The sequence below is a fragment of the Aquila chrysaetos genome, chromosome Z (genome assembly GCF_900496995.4).
Source record: "Aquila chrysaetos chrysaetos chromosome Z, bAquChr1.4, whole genome shotgun sequence".
Lineage (NCBI taxonomy): Eukaryota > Metazoa > Chordata > Aves > Accipitriformes > Accipitridae > Aquila > Aquila chrysaetos.
In genome coordinates, this window is record NC_044030.1 from 23,431,258 (window position 1) to 23,447,242 (window position 15,985).

Here is a 15,985-nt window from a genome sequence, read left to right on the forward strand (position 1 = left end):
AATGGTACTTGAGGAGTAAAAACCTAGGACCACTGAGGGAGTCCTCAGTTGTACAACCAAGTTGACGTAACTTTCTGAAAAACAGACCTCCTCCAGGTACATAAAAGATTAAGATATTCAGAGCAAAAAATGCTCAGATGACCACATGAACTCATGAACTAGTGAAGTAAAAATAACTGAAGATTACTGGCTTTGAATTTAGCATCTTCTGGAAGGCCATGTAGTTGACGCCTTTGCTGAGGCTATGGGATTCCACAAAACAACACTTCATATACCTACCATTTTGTATTACTGCATCTTTGCAGGAGGAGAATTCCTAAAGCCTTCAGTTAGACATGTCTAAATTCTGCTCTCTGGAAAAAAACCCCACACAACCACAAAACAAAAATCCCACACTCCCGAAAACCCGCAAACCTTGATAGAGGAAAAAAAAAATACATACTGTTTCATAAGAAATAACACTACAGTGCAGGCTACTCAATTCCTGCCTGGAGTGTTCCCTACTCTCTCCCAGGTCCCATACTCCCAGTGACTGTCAGCCTCCTCCCATCTCCCTTACGCTAGCCAGTACAGTATGCTCAATTCTTCCATCTTTTCAGGGCCTTTAGCAAAAGGCAGCTCATCTGGTAGCGATTTTACCAGATCTAATCTGTACTTCATCTGCACCTGCACGTGTGCTGACTAAACACCCAACATATTAAATGCAGTTTTGTCTGAGCAAACTGCCAACCAGAAAGGATAAACACTCATTCTCCTTGCCTTTCTTTGTCCCACCTGGGGCATAGAAAGTTTCTTCACTGGATGATGAATTAACATAGCCTTATCTCCTAATTTGATCACTTAGCTTCATGACTTAGAGGAATTTACTATCTTTGAGAGCTCTGCTCTTTTTATTGTGTCAACCAAATGACTTGACAGGCTCAAAAATTATAAAGCAATAGATGAAGAGAGTATTTGTATTAAGTCTTTTTTCTTTAGGGGGGAAAAAAGCCCCTTTGAAAAGTGAGGTTATTTTATCCTAAGAGCTAAAATAACACCATAAAGGCCAGTCTGTAACAGGAAGAAGCTAAATAACTGGTATGCAGTGACAGAACACCTGGGAATGGCTCAAAGCTGTGCCAGGGGAGGTTCAGACTAGACAATTAGGAAGCATTTCCTTACCAAGAGGTGGTCAAACACTGGAAGAGGCTTCCTAGAGAGGTGGTCGATGCCCCAAGCCTGTCAGTGTTGAAGAGGCATTTGGTCAATGCCCTTAATAATTTAACTTTCAGTCAGCCCTGAAGGGGTCAGGCAGTTGGACTAGATGATCGTTGTAGGTCCCTTCCAACTGAAATAGTCTAATCCATTCCATTCCAACACAACTACATCTGCAGCTAATGAGAAGGAAACAAAGGAGCCATACCATCTTTCATGCTCTCAGTACAGCACATACAAACATCCCAGATGTATATGCTGCCCCAAAAGGGAGTTCGGGCTAAAAGGCTGTAACCATTAGGTGCACACAAGGAACAGGATATACACACAGGCAAGTTTTGGAAGAATTTCCACAGAGCTGGTCTTTGAGAAATTTACTTCATGGCTGAAGGTGGGGAACGACATACGGGCATACATTATTGTCACTTCCCAAGTTAAAACACATTCCAAAATGACCTTCTGGAACTCACTTTCTTTGCATTAAGAACTGAATAATGTCAGTTGTGCTTCCGCTACAGTGGCTATGTGCCTTCTTCCATACGTTTAAAAGAATAAAACACCTATCTCAACAGTGCTGAATTTTCATTTTTAGTAATTCCTTTGTTGATTGCCTGTCTTCAGATCTGCTTAATGCCCAATGTCAATGTTCCCATCCATTGCCGACACAGAAACTGTTATAAGGATTCTGAGCTCACATGTGGATTTTGAATGTTTAATCTTTGTCTAGGTACCCAAAAAACCGTACAAGGATATACTTTTAAATAGCTAGACTATTATCTTCTGACGGGACACAAGCTCAATATCCATATTCCTCATGTCTTAGATGCAGAGTAAATGCCTACTCAGCAATGCATGCCTTTGTTAATATTGCCACCTACAGGAAACCACAGACCACCAGTGTCTTTTTAGTTAACTACATTGCTTAAGACAGTTGAAATAAAAAGACATCCATTATCACCCAGTTTTTCCCTTAAAAAGATTTTTTCTTGATAGCATTGAGACCAACAGTTGCAGGATTTCTGTATTTTGACAGCAGTCTTGTCTCTGCTCCCAGTCCCATAACTGCCTCTGACCATCTTCCCTGTTCCCAGGAACTGAGCAAGTGAAGGGGGGAGGGGAAGGGTGCTGAAGAAGGGGGGAAAGACCTGCAGAAGAACCTGACTTACTATCTTGACCTGCTTGGTTTTAATCCTCTACGGAGCCCAGGTTCATAAAAAACAGGAAATACAGAAATCAAAGTCTGGTTTATAAGCTTAACCCAGGCAGAAAGAGGGGAGTTGTGTTTAACTTTGTGATGCCTCATTTAAGAGCAAATATTGCTCACACAGTGTACTTACTCTAAAGCCAGACAGAAATCAAAACAAACAAAACAATGAACACATTTAGAGATGGGGGATAAGCAGGCAGGGGCTGGAGGAATCAGACTTCATCTCCCTAATGGTAGCAATCATCCGATTTCCTAGCAGTGCACAATTTGCTTAAAAAAAAAGCCAGCTTTACCCAAAATACATGTAGAGCTTTCTTTGTTCATTTGACTGAATCACAGTTTTATATATTTGAGCTCAGTATTACTCTCTTCAGAAGTCCTTCTCAGTCTCTTTTGCAAGATCCTTACACTTTAATAGCCTTACTATTTTGGGTTCTTTGATTGAGAAATTTTGGTAAGCAATACCACTAAGGTTCTTTCTCAACATACATACCATAGCACAGACAAGTTCTTAAGATATTTAATTTCTGGCCACTGTAAACAGATACCCCCTCAGACTTGACCTCCAGATTTTTCAGCTGTCTGTAGTCTAAAGCTCTGACTTACAATACTTAGGCATAACAGGATCATGACTTGGCTGGAGTCATTCCCCTCCATTTAACACCACAGAGCAAAGTTATCTTGTACCAATTATTTTTCACAGAGCTCTCATAAATAAAGTTCCACAAAAGTTCCTCAGCAGTCAGGAAAAGCCAGGAATAACTTCAGCCCCACAATCCATGGGCAGTTGTGGTCTTTTATATTACAAGTGTATCTTCCACTCTTGCTCACATGCCTCAGTTTGTATTTTTCCCCATGTTGCAACTAACCTGTAGCACCTCCCTAACTCTATAACAGAGTGGGCGTAACTAACAACCTCCAACCATGTCCAGTTGTCTTCTGTAACAAAAAAACTTTTCAGATAGCAACTGTTTCTGCTGTTCCTATCCCATGTCATTTCATCAACTCACAGAAATACCATTTACCCAACTTCTCAAAATTTCAGTGTGTTTTCAAGGCCAGACACTCCAAAGGTAGCTCATGTAAACTGTTACATCTGCAGAAAAAAACCTGGAGACATTTGTGTGTGACCACTGTCAATTACAGCCTTAGAACACAGAATTTCTTCTACTAAGCCATTCTATTTTAGAGTGCCTACATACTGCTGCTCTCACACTGGTACAGGGCTTGGCCTGAGGAACTTCATCATGAGAATGAGAACACATCCTCCTCCTTCATTAAATAATGCAACACAAGAACCACGCTTACCAAGTATTACAGACAGGAAATACAATTGACTTTGAACTATTCACAAGTCAGGGGCTCTATGCAGTTGCACTATCAGTACCTATCAGCATCACCTTCAAGGGGCACTGGTAACTCACCATCTATTTGAAAAAGATGCAGTTGAGTGGATCAAGAAATATAAGAACATAAGAAAACTCAAACTACAATCACAAGTAACTTCAGCAGAGACATTGTCAAGAACTTTACCAAGTTTCATTTCTTTAGAATAGTCATTAAATGTCTAGATACATTTTGAATGCTGTTTATTTTTAAAGTGGGAAAAAGTTGATGCCATAGAATAGTATACCTGATAGACGAATGAGATAAATCCTGAAAGAGAATACTGCCACATAAAAAATTTATCAAAAATAATCCGATAACTTGTTTCCAGCAGTCATCTGTGAAAGCATTCAACTGATTTTGTTTTCATATAGTAAGGATTAGAAAACTCATGCAGGATTTTTGTATTTAAACCAAAACAGGTACTGCTGCTTCTTTTTCAGTCTCCTTATAGTAAACTACCCCTCATTTAATTTGCACAGTACATTTCTTAATTACTTTGAAGAAGCCTTGCTACTGGACAGCTGTTCTGACCAACTCATCTGCTCCAAATAACCTTCTGTCCCTGTCTGTGTGCTAAATAAAAAAAATAATATTTTAAGTTACCAGATATTGCAAGCGTCAGATATCAGAAATAGTATTTGACTGGTAGAAAACAAATCCACATTTCCTAAACTCTCAAACAACCACCTAAAATAGGATAATGTAGTATCCCATATTATACAAGAGACAAAAGGGAGATTTTTTTTTCAAATTATCTTAAAACTTTACAATATCATCCTTACAATGTATGTCACCAACTTCTTTACAACAGGCTGTGGAGGAAAAACTAACACTTTTGGAAAAAGTATTCTATAAAATTACATTTTTTTAAAAAATTAACATGTCGCCTTTATTAGTACACTTGACAATTGTGAAAGATTATTAGCAAGGGAAGTTTACAGAGCCATCAACTTCATTGATCTACATTTTTCTTTTAGTGGCAAAGACCCTCCAGAATTAAGACAATCACCTCACTAGCATAGATAAATGGTTTACTAAGGCAACCAGTTTTCAGATATCTAGTCTGCATAAGAATATTTAATTATTTATCAAAGGCTGCATATTTCTTCTCCCACCCACCCCATTTGCTTATGGTTTTCCACTTTTAAAAGTGGATGCTAGCTTCAGGCTTGCAGATTGTGTGTGAAGACAGATTTATTGTTACACATATGCGAGGCAGCTTCATGCATTCCAGTTCCAAGAAAAGCAGGCAGTTCTATTCAGCTTCACCTATTCATTTTTTCCTCATGTATTTCACTTCAAAGTTGCAGCAAGTGAGTGTCCATCCACATTTTCCCTAAGTACAACTATGTGACGTAACAATTATTCCAGACATGAGGTCATTTCTTTTTCTTCCCTTTACCTTTCTTGCCTCCCTCTCCTTGCTGAAGACTTTGATCGTTACTTCCTATTTTTTGGGTTCTTGTTTTCAGTTTGGGAATGGTTTCCGCAGCATACAGCATCACTGATTTACCTAAAAATACAGGCAGAGATCAATGCACACCTTCTATGTTAAGAACGTTTGCATCATTTTCAAAGTTAGAAACTTTAGCCCCACTTTAGATTTCTGTTAAACTAGGTATAAAGCCTAGGAGTCCTGCTTCCTTCCTTTGTGTAGCTAGAAGTTTGTGAAAAACTCTTCTCAACCTTCCTCCCCGCCCCCCAATTTTAAAAAAGTGCAGAACTGATAAACGTGACAGCAGACTGCAACAGGCACATAACTGGACAATCTCCAAAGCATCTATACCCTTCCTGTTAGTCTTTCCCTTCACCTCCTAATGGCCTAACATACCTGGGACAGAATGACCAGGCAAAAGCTGCAAGCATTTTTAGAGAGGCACTGCTGTCCTCCAGCAGGAATATGGTTTTAGATCGTCTCTTTCTGACCAACAGCACTCTTACGCTAGATTCAGTATTCTTCCTGCTCTTAAGATATATACTTCAGATATATATTTGCTTCCCTTTTACACACTGGTTAATTTTCAGGAAAAATGCAAAAGACTGTATTACTTGTCATTCAAGATGAACTACTCCTGTTAATTAGTTAGAGAGAGCTGCACCATTGTTAACTTATGAAAATGGCCAGCAGAAAACTCAACTGAACTCAGTATTGTGTTTTATCAATTGGGCATCCATACTGATGCCTAGCTGATGCATGTAACCTCAGATAAAAGTGGAATTTAGCCATTTTAATACCAGATCCTCTGTTTTAACTGTCAACAAAACACTAAGCCAGAACTCAACAGCTGCTTTGCTCAACATGGTGATCACACAACGTTCCTCACAATCCCCTCCAATGCAACCACTGAAGAAACAGCGGAATCAAAGACAACAACATTCTACAAACTCCACTCAATGCTCACAGACCAACTTGATTTGGTTCACTTCTACAGACAAAGAGATTGCCTTTGTAAGTCAACCAAATCAAAGAGATTTAATGTAAACTTGTAAAATTTGTAATAGTACAACTAATTAAACAATGTGGTAACAAAGTCTTTCTGTTTTGTTAACTGATGAAGTGCCTAACCCAGGTACTCTACTCACGTGTTGGAAACTGAGGTAAACATGGGTTGCCATCATCTTGTTTGAGCTGGATTCGTACTCTACCTCTGTACTGAACATCTCTGTTCCACTCTCTAGGATACATCTTATTTTTCTGTCATACAAAAGGAGAAACTTACTGTAATCAGTACTGGAATATTTTCTGCAAAATTTGTCAGGCAATTGATCTAAGTCATAGCAGCCTGGAATTCTGAACAGATGTAAACCATAACCATAGCTTTCCAACAGTGTCACCCACCATTTAGTCATTGCAACAGTATCCAAAGCTATAGCACAACTTTTTCAGAAGCATTGCTGCAACCAGCTACTGGTACTGAACAATTCAGTGAGCAACCTGCTACAGGGACTGTTCTACTTCCCCACCAGTCTAGACTGCAGTGACACAAGTTTTTGTTTCATCTCCACAGCCACAAACCCTTCTGGACACCTAGAGACAGTAAGTCATAGGTCACAGTCTGAGGCCCCCTGCTTTTGGATACTCACAACCTTCATTTTGATTAAAATGTTACAGGTTTCTTACTGGTACTGGCTATTTCACAGGCTGGTGTGCACTAACAGGAATATATTTGAGCTCTTCTAAAAAGCAAAGTGATTTTGTGTTCAGTTTTGGATACCAGTCACACTCTTAGATAAGGACCTAAATTATTCTTAGAAAATTTAACAGTATTTTAAATTAATAGTTACCTCAGAAAACAAACTGCAAAAAGTTACTTCTCTAGAAACCCAGACTCATTCCCTAAGAAAAAAGTAACCAGCTTAAACTATCTAAAGAGCAAGCAGGTATTACACTAAAAAAACAAAAAAAAATTACATTCTCTGCCTAAAACTTAACTCCAAAGGACTCTGAAGATTTCAAGCATCAGAATCCTATTCCTATAGGACACTCATTCCAAAAGGTAACCACCCTTCATTAAAAATACGCCTTTTTAAAAGTTTAATTTGCAGAGTTGCAGCTTGAAAAATTAGCTTTTATTCTGGCACACTTTTAAGCATCTAGGATAGTCTTCTCAGAAAGACAGTTAAATAACAGTAATCTTTTTATAAGCTTAAAAGTGGCATCGTCTCAGAGATCCGGGTTTTCCAACATTTACTTCATCATTATGGTCAGCTTCTACTCAAAGCAAGCAAGTATCTTGCCTGGTAACAAAAAACTTCTCAATTGTAATTTATCCTGTCTGTAGGAAAAGTTATAATGAAAGAAGAACAGACACACATAACAAGTTTGTGGGGGTTTTTGTGGTTGGTGGGGGTTTTTGTTTTGTTTTAAATTACCTCTAAAAGCACATTGAATCCAACGGCTGCACATACATCTTGGATTTCTGTAGATGTAGGATTTTCAACAGCCTGTTAAAACAATGTATTACAGTTAATTACTTTTCTATGATGAACTACCTATACAGCAACAGTCAGCTGTTTCCCACCCTGTACTCTGTAACTAGAAAAAGCAGATGAGGAAAGAGAGGGCACTTGAATAATGACAAATCTACTGCAGAAGTCACCTGTGAGTGCTCCTATGGTCTAGAAAACATAAAAAAAAAAAAAAAAAGAAGAGGTAAGACATCAGTAAAACAGGAAACAGATGAGAGAGAATTAATTAGGACAGGAGAGCAAGTAGAAAAATTGCTTAGGAAAAGTAATTGAAATGAAATAACATTTATTATATTTACAAAAAAAACCCATAAGCCATGAATCAGCAACAGCAAACTTATAGCAAGGACTGAAGGAGAAAAGAATGGAAACTTTCTAGGCACAGGGCAGCAGATTCCTCCCATAGAGAGATCTTTGATGGGCAAACTTGCATGGTCAAGAAAGACTTTAACCATTATCAGAAAAAAAACCCAAACAAACAACTCTAAGCAGTGAGAAAAGCCCTTTTTATATTCCCAGCACTGCTCATTGAAAATGTTACAAAGGAGTGAGATGATCAAAAGCTATTTCTGGACAGATTAAAAGCAACAACAACTACCAAGGCTATGTGCCACATGCATTGTAATTTCCATCTTTGAGAGCGGCAAAGGGGACAGGGCATAGAGTACAGGCATATATAGTCAGTCACCAAAGAACAATCATTAGCTAGCTATTCTCTTCTGCATCGTTTTCTAATTTGGCAAAGTACTTATGTAGGTTGAGGGCATTAAATTTCTCATTACTTCACCTGCTTGCCAAAGGTGCTGCTCACATGAAAGTAGACACTTAAACCCAGTGCTCTTCTACCAAATTTGCATGCTGACTCTAGGTTATCTTCAAATACACTGTAATTTCCAGTTATCGAGCTACTTGCCATGAGGGATAGGAAAGATCAACAGCTGGAGATTTATTTTCCAACTCTCTACACACTACTGCATAGCAAAACAAAACATCGTATTTCCCTGCCACCCACAAAATTACTTTGTCTATAGGTATCCTTCTTCCTTCTGCTATTGTCTTCTTGTTATTCAAATATGCTGGATAAATACAGATGAATCTAAAAAGAGAAAACAGTGAGTTTCAGTAAGTAATATCAACTCCTTAATTGCTTATGCAGTATTTTCCTAGTAAAACAAAAAAATAAATCTCACAGCTGTAACACAAAAGTTCCCACAGCAGCTTAGAACAACCATTTATTTTCCCTAGACCAATTAGTAGGATGTTGCAAAACCCTATTCTGAGTTATCCAGGACACTGCATGACCATTTGTCAGAAATATTTCTCCTACGACACCACTTTTTGGGGCACAGTGTGTACAAAGGATGGCGCTATCTATCTTGAGAAAAAAAGAAGGCTGAAAGAGAATGTTTTGACCCATTTCTTAAACCCCTGAAACCCAGAAAGAAACATACTCGTTTCCCTGAAAAGAATTAAAAAAGGTTTCCTGAAAAGTTTGTAGGACACTAAGTACACAAGTTCTCAACAGAAGCAAGAAGCGGGTTATTTTTGCTACGGATTTGCCTCCCCCCCCCCCCCCCCATTCACACACAGAACAACCCAGATTTGGGTAAGCTATAAAGCCTCCATAAAACTATGCTTAGAAACTGAAAAGATTTTTCAGTAGATTTAAACCTGTCAAGCACACACAGGGGGCAAGAGTGGCAAAACCTCAATTGTTCGTCTTATTAGAGAATAAAAAAAGCATCTAGCTGAGGCTTACAAGGAGAGGCTGAAGAGCGCCGACATGTGAATGAGGAGCCACGACAGCGTAAGAAAACAGGGAAGTGGAAAGCGAGCAAGTAATTCGGCGCAGGCTAACGTTCAGTTAGTTGGAGACTGACAAGGCCCACTGATCCTTACTGCCTCCCAGAAAACACTTCTTGCTGCCTGTAAAGCTAGCCTCGCTCATCCCGACTCTTGCTACTCTTTTTCTCCTAACTATCTTTCCACTGGTATGTTCCCCTCTTAGCTGCAGCCCTCTTTCCGCGCCCACTACTACTTCTGCGAAAGCGGTAGAGTTCTGCACAGGCGATTTTCCCGACGCTCGCAGCCACCGACATACTCCGCCGCCCACCTCCTGCTGCTGCTCGCCTCAGCTGTTCCGAGCGACACCACACGTGGACGGAGTGACAGCACAGTACAGCTTCGGGCGCTCCCCGATCGGAAACCGCCAAACCTCAACCTCCCACCTCAACACCTGCATTGCAATACGCCTCCTCCGTGAGGACAACGTCAACCCGGCCGCCGGGGATGCCGGCCGCGGGGACACTGCCGGCTGCCCGCCTCGCTGCACTGCACGCGGACTGCAAACCCGACCGCTGCCTCCGGGAACCGGCCCCGCTTCACCGCGACGCGGGTTATTCGGCCGAAACACAGCGTGCCAGCCCGTATCCGATTCAGCGTGCAGCCATCTTACGTGACGTGTTATTGCAACAGACTACCGCACGTACTCGCAAACGCCGTTACAGCTGCAAGCCGGACCCACCTCCCGCCGTCGCGAGCCGACGTGCGCCTTCGCCACCCGGCCCGCCAGCCCGGCGCCAGCCGCTCGCCGTCCCCCTCTGCCAGACCTAACCCTAGCCCCAGCCCCAGCCCCTCACGGCCGGCTGCAGCCCTCAGGCGCCGCCGACCATCCCCCACGCCGAGGAAGGGCGCCGGCAGCCCCCGGCGGGAGGGCAGCAGCTGGGCACGCCGCTGCCTGGGACGGCACAGACCACGTTACCTCTCCTTGTCGGCCGGAGACGCGGCGGTGGTGGCACCGGCCATAACACCACCACCGCCGCCTTCACCCCCGCCACCGACCCGCACCGCCCTCACTGCTCTTTCCCTTCGCGAGGAAGTCCCGCCCCCGCCCCTCCGCATCCTGGAATCCCATTGGCCGGTGCTGCTGCCTCTAAAGCGCGTCACCCTCGAACGCGGCCCCGCGTAACCGCTGGTAGGTTCCGCGCGCTGCCGCGCATGCGCCCTCGCGGCGCGTGGGTGCGGGGCAGGCTGAGGAGAAGGGGTCCGGGCGCGCTTCGCTGGGGAAGGCGATCCGCGGCGCCTCGGGCTGCGAGGGCGGCGGCGTCTCGGTCGCCAGAAGCATCGTGCGAGAGCGAAGCCGCTGCGGCAGCACGTCAGAGTGCGTGAGCCGCGCCGTCCGACCGGCCCGCCCGTGCAAACCCGCAGAGACCGCGTCCAGGCTGCAGCGCGCAGGGCCAGCCAGCGCTCCGTTCAAGCCGGCAGGCTGGCTGACGAGCCCCACCGCCGGCAGGCGGCCGCGGGGCCGCACTGCGCGCCGGGGAGCGCCGTTCCCGCTCGGGGCCCTGTGCAGTGCTCCGCCGGGAGAAGGGGGTGGGAGGCCTGGCAGCCGCGGCCAGCTCTGCCTGGCACGCCTGTGAAGCGTGCGGGCTTAATGGTGGCGGGGGAGCGATGATACGCACCCGGAACGGGCTACGAGCGCTAATCAGAGATAAGCCCAGAGGGTGCTGATCAGCGGCACGAAGTCAGGTGGGAGGTCGGTAACTAGTGGTGTACCCCAAGGGTCAGTACTGGGTCCAGTCCTGCTTAACAGCTTCATTAGTGAGCTGGATGGTGGGGCAGAGTGCACCCTCAGCTAGTCTGCAGATGACACCAAACTGGGAGGAGGGGCTGATACACCAGAGGGTCCTGCTGCTGTCCAGAGGGACCTGGACAGGATGGAGAAATGGGCCAACAGGAACCTCACGCAGTTCAACAAGGGGAAGCGCAAAGTCCTGCACCTGGGGAGGAACAACCCCAGGCACCAGTACATGCTGGGGGCCGCCCAGCTGGAAAGCAGCTTGGCAGAACAGGGCCTGGGGTCCTGGTGGGCAAGTTGAACATGAGCCAGCAGTATGCCCTTACTGCAAAGAAGGTGAATGGTGTCCTCAGCTGCATTAGGAGGAGTGTTGCCAGGAGGTCAGGGGATGTCATCCCTCTCCTCTGCTCAGCACTGGTGAGGCCACACCTGGAGTGCTGTGTCTGCTGCTGGGCTCCCCAGTTTGAGAGAGACACAGACATACTGGAGAGAGTCCAGCAAAGGGCCACCAAGATGATGAAGTGACTGGAGCATCTCTCCCAGGAGGAAAGGCCAAGAGAGCTGGGTTGGTTCATCTCGGGGGATCTCATCAGTGTATATAAACACCTGCAGGGACGGTGGCGGGAGGACAGAACCAGGCTCTTGTCAGTGGTGCCCAGTGACAGGACCAGAGGCAATGGGCACAGACTGAAACTCAGGAGGTTCCCTCTGAACATCAGGAAATGCTTTTTCACTGTGGGGGTGACTGAGCACTAGCACAGGTTGCCCAGGGAGATGGTGGAGTACTCCCTCCTTGGAGATACGCAAAAGCCATCTGGGAATGGTCCTGTGCCACTGGCTCTAGGTGACACTGCCTGAGCAGTGGGGGTTGGACCAGATGACATGCAGAGGTCCCTGCCAGCCTCAACCATCTGGTCACCCTGTGAATTTCACAGGGCACATTTTGTTCACTGTTGCACTCACCAGTTAAACTGCATGCAGCAGCTATGTAGCAGACCAAAGAACTGCAGGTATTTTTTCAATATTTATCCATGTTCTTATGTTTTTTTTTCTGCTCCACCAAAGCATTTAGCTCCCCGAGATGAAATACTGAAGAGGAGGGTGCTGAGACCCAGTGCAACACAGTGATATTCCCAGGTAAGAACTGCAAGTACAGTTCATGAAAACTTGGAAGAGTTAAGAGTTATGGAGAAGCTTCAGAAAGAATCAGGGTGGCATTTGGCACTGATTAATAAGTTATTTGTCTATTAAGTCTTTTGAATGATGGTCAGTTTTGTTGTCTTCTGTCTTTGCTCTCATTGTGTCAAGAAGGGAATACACTGTACAGTACTGCAGAAAATAGGAACAGTACAACTGTGGGGCCTCAGCCGTAGCAGCTTTTGAAAATGTAACTACAGCTGTCTGGCAGCAAGTCAGCAATTTGGCAGTGCCTCACAAACATGACTCAACAAGCTCCTCAGCTAAAAAAAAACATTTTGTAAACAAGGTGTGTCAAGTTATGAAGGAAGCTTTTGATGCAATAGTTGTCCAGTGCTAAAGACAGAGTTTTGGAGGATTATCTCCCAATTACCATCAAGCTGGCTGATACAGAGTTAAGTGTACCCCTCTAAGAGATAATCTATTACAAATAATTACTTAGATGTATTTTTTTGCTTAACAACAAAATGTTCTCATCTTGTTAACACTAGCTTGGTAATGCATTTCCTATGTTGTTCCTTCTTTGCACAGAGTTTTTCTTTTAAATCTCCACTGCATACACACATTTGTGTGTCTATTAAATGACTTCCCATTGAGATCTGCACCACCTAAAAAAAGTGTTAGAGCTGCCATTACCTTAGGTGCTGTTGTCCTACTGTCCAGGTTGTCAGTGCTTACTTACATCTGCACATCAGCCACAGTGGCAGAAGCTTGTCCTGTCAACTGTTGTCACCTGCATTCAGCCAGACAGAGGTAGGCTGTAGGGGCGGGAAGGAGGGAGGTGGGCAGATCAGCAGCATTTGTAGCCTTGGCCTACAAGTGTTTCACTTGCATGCCCCCTGCATGGCAACCGCATCCCACAGTGGTGGGGTTGTGCTCCCCAAACACCAGGCTGTGGTCCCTGTCCTTGTGACTGGGGAGAAGAAGGTCTTAAAGCTAAAAAAGGCTTCAAGAACCATTGACACTGTTTAATCCTCTGTGACCATACATACAATGTGAACTGTGGACAGGCTGGATTTCACTACATATTGATTTGTGTCTCTGTGCAGGCATGCAGTGTGCAGGGCGTATTTATGATCTGACCATTGCATGAAACATGGTCATTGTTAAACCACATTACAAATCAAGCTTATTGCCATTTGGTTTTTTCAAATAATATGCATAGCCCTTTCCTTCTGGGACACATAGGTTTGAACCCACCAAAAGGGTACAAACACAAATCTCCCTCTGAAGGACACTGTTATAGCAGAGTTTAAATTGAAGAACAATCTAATGCTTTTAGGAAAAAATGCTAAGAAATATTTATTTGGTATTACCACAGCTTCACATAAAATTAAATAAAAAAACCTGCTAAAACTGAATTAAAATTTACTTCTTTTCCCCCCCTTAGATTTCTGCAAGGTTTTTAGTTTCTCAGTTACTTCGTAAAGCAATTTCTGGTGCATAACGGGCTACCATTGAACATCACCTTGAGAAACACTGCTCCGACATCAGGTTAAAGAAGGCATTAAATACAGCTGCAGTTTGTGAGTGGCACAGTACCAGTACCATCGTTGCATATTAATATTGCTCTCAGTCCACTTAATGAGGACACTGAGAAAGATCTTATGTATTTGTTTAATATTGTTGTATTTGACAATTGCATGGGTTTTTTCCCTTTGAATTCATAAAACTTCTTAATACCAACATATTAGATTAATGGCTTCTCTTTTAAAACAATATTTAAACTTACTGTAACAGAACAAAAGCTACATAGCCTGCATCAGTATTTGTGGCAATGACAAAAATTATTTTCCGCATCTTTTTCAGATGGAAAAATAATTCAAAAATTGTTGGAAATGGAGTTTGTGGAGTTACAGATTGGATCATATGGCATACATGACTGACCACAACAGGGGAAGCATGTCTTCTTTTCTGCAGATGCTATTATTACATACCAATCTCCTTTATTGGTGCTAGAATTCACAGTATCTTGAAACTAGCATGCCTAAAATGAAGCACTGGCTACAGATATGTCAGTTTAATCCCCATCATCACTGTAGAATGACTTCATTGAGTACATGGCATCCAGTCACTGCATTTGTTCTAGTGCCATAAGAAATACACTTCAGACTTGAATTCTGCGTATTTCTAGCCTGAGGAATTCAGAGACAGAAGTAGGTCACTAAGCACACTAGCTCAGGCACATTGTAGGTGCATGTGCTTCCCAAGTATCTGCTGTCCCTGACCTCAGAAATTGAATGATGAAGGAATCAAAAGCTGACACTTTTTAAACATTTTAAAGCAGTATGAAGAGAAGGTATAATTGCTGGTGAGGATAAGACTCGTGTACATCTGCAGCAAAATTTCAAGACTGCAAATAATGCCTTTGGTTAGTAGCAGGCATACTGGTGTCTGAAAGCTGCATGTAACTTGGTGAGGTTATTCCATTTGCTTGAACTGTAATGGAAAGGGAAGTCGCAGCGAATGAGCACTGCACTACAAGCATCTCAAGCAGAGAATTCCCTCAGCGCATAAACTGTCAGCAGCAAGTCAGGTGTCCTTAGTCAGACTCTATTTTTACTGTTTGGGGTGTCTGGGGAAGAAAAATAGCAAAAAAAACCCAAACAAAACAACCCAGCAACAAGAGCCCTGTACAACTGTGAAACAGAAATTCAAAACAGTTGTGGTACAGGCTGGTACATTTCACCTGGGATAAATGCAGGTGTCCTAACTGGAAGTGGGAGCCCAAGAAAATGTAGATGGTTTGAGGAGACACAGTTTCTCTGTGTTTTACTGGGAAGTGCCATGCGCAGGTGCCAGTTTATTCAGACCTAGCTCACATGTTTAGTTTTCTTTAAGCTGATGTTACACTGCATAGTCTAAACATGCTAGAAATCCCTATATAATAATTGGACTAGTGAGGTCATTTGGGAGGAGGTGTATTTTCAGCTAGATTGGTGAAAGAGCTCCACAGTAGACTGCAGATAAAATGCAGAACAAAGAAAGGGGACATAGAGTGAAATTGTGGTTGGTTCAGTAGACACTGAAGGGAAGGGGGCAAGCTGAGAAGGATTTTCTCCACAATCTTTGTAAGCAAGGATTCAAAAAATATCTTTTTAAGTAAAATATAGGGGCTGGAGAAAAAAAAAGAAACTGTTCGAAATGGAAACATACTTCATGAAATATGACTCTTAAGGTGGAAGTAATAGACAGGTGTGAACTAGGTCTGTCCAACAGAGCATAGAAAGCTAAACAGCATAGAGAAGAGAGAAAATAACGCTGCCCTTCATTTAGTTTCATAAAACTGGTGTTTACTTATCATGGAACTTCAACATGCAGAATTAACCATACCACTCCTGGTATGTGCCACTTCGAAAAGACTGTATATACCATTTTCCCTAAAGAAGTGGTTATTTTAAATCCAGACTACCCCAGTTCTTTCAGTCTTAACAATCCAAAATCATGTCTTC

At 43.2% G+C, this 15,985-nt stretch overlaps 1 protein-coding gene and 1 long non-coding RNA gene across 4 annotated transcripts; one reads left to right on the forward strand and one right to left on the reverse strand.

The window, feature by feature from the left end:
• Positions 1-3,973: 3,973 nt before the first annotated feature.
• Positions 3,974-10,675, reverse strand: SRP19 (signal recognition particle 19). Of its 2 annotated transcripts, XM_030004032.2 has the most exons (5): positions 10,521-10,675; positions 8,780-8,855; positions 7,664-7,735; positions 6,374-6,485; positions 3,974-5,303 (listed from the first exon to the last, which is right to left on the reverse strand). In XM_030004032.2, the coding sequence occupies exons 1-5, from the start codon at positions 10,658-10,660 to the stop codon at positions 5,170-5,172; spliced, it is 534 nt and encodes a 177-aa protein (XP_029859892.1). In that variant the 5' UTR covers positions 10,661-10,675; the 3' UTR covers positions 3,974-5,169. The 2 variants fall into 2 exon arrangements, with proteins under 2 accessions (XP_029859892.1, XP_029859893.1); XM_030004033.2 differs by lacking the exons at positions 8,780-8,855; positions 10,521-10,675 and adding an exon at positions 8,547-8,766.
• Positions 10,676-10,681: 6 nt separating this feature from the next.
• Positions 10,682-14,651, forward strand: LOC115336670. Of its 2 annotated transcripts, XR_005931600.1 has the most exons (5): positions 10,682-10,919; positions 12,402-12,473; positions 13,065-13,286; positions 13,924-14,059; positions 14,343-14,651. It is a non-coding gene; the product is annotated as an uncharacterized LOC115336670 (long non-coding RNA). The 2 variants fall into 2 exon arrangements; XR_003921862.2 differs by lacking the exon at positions 14,343-14,651 and having other exon boundaries at positions 10,683-10,919; positions 13,924-14,219.
• Positions 14,652-15,985: the final 1,334 nt, after the last annotated feature.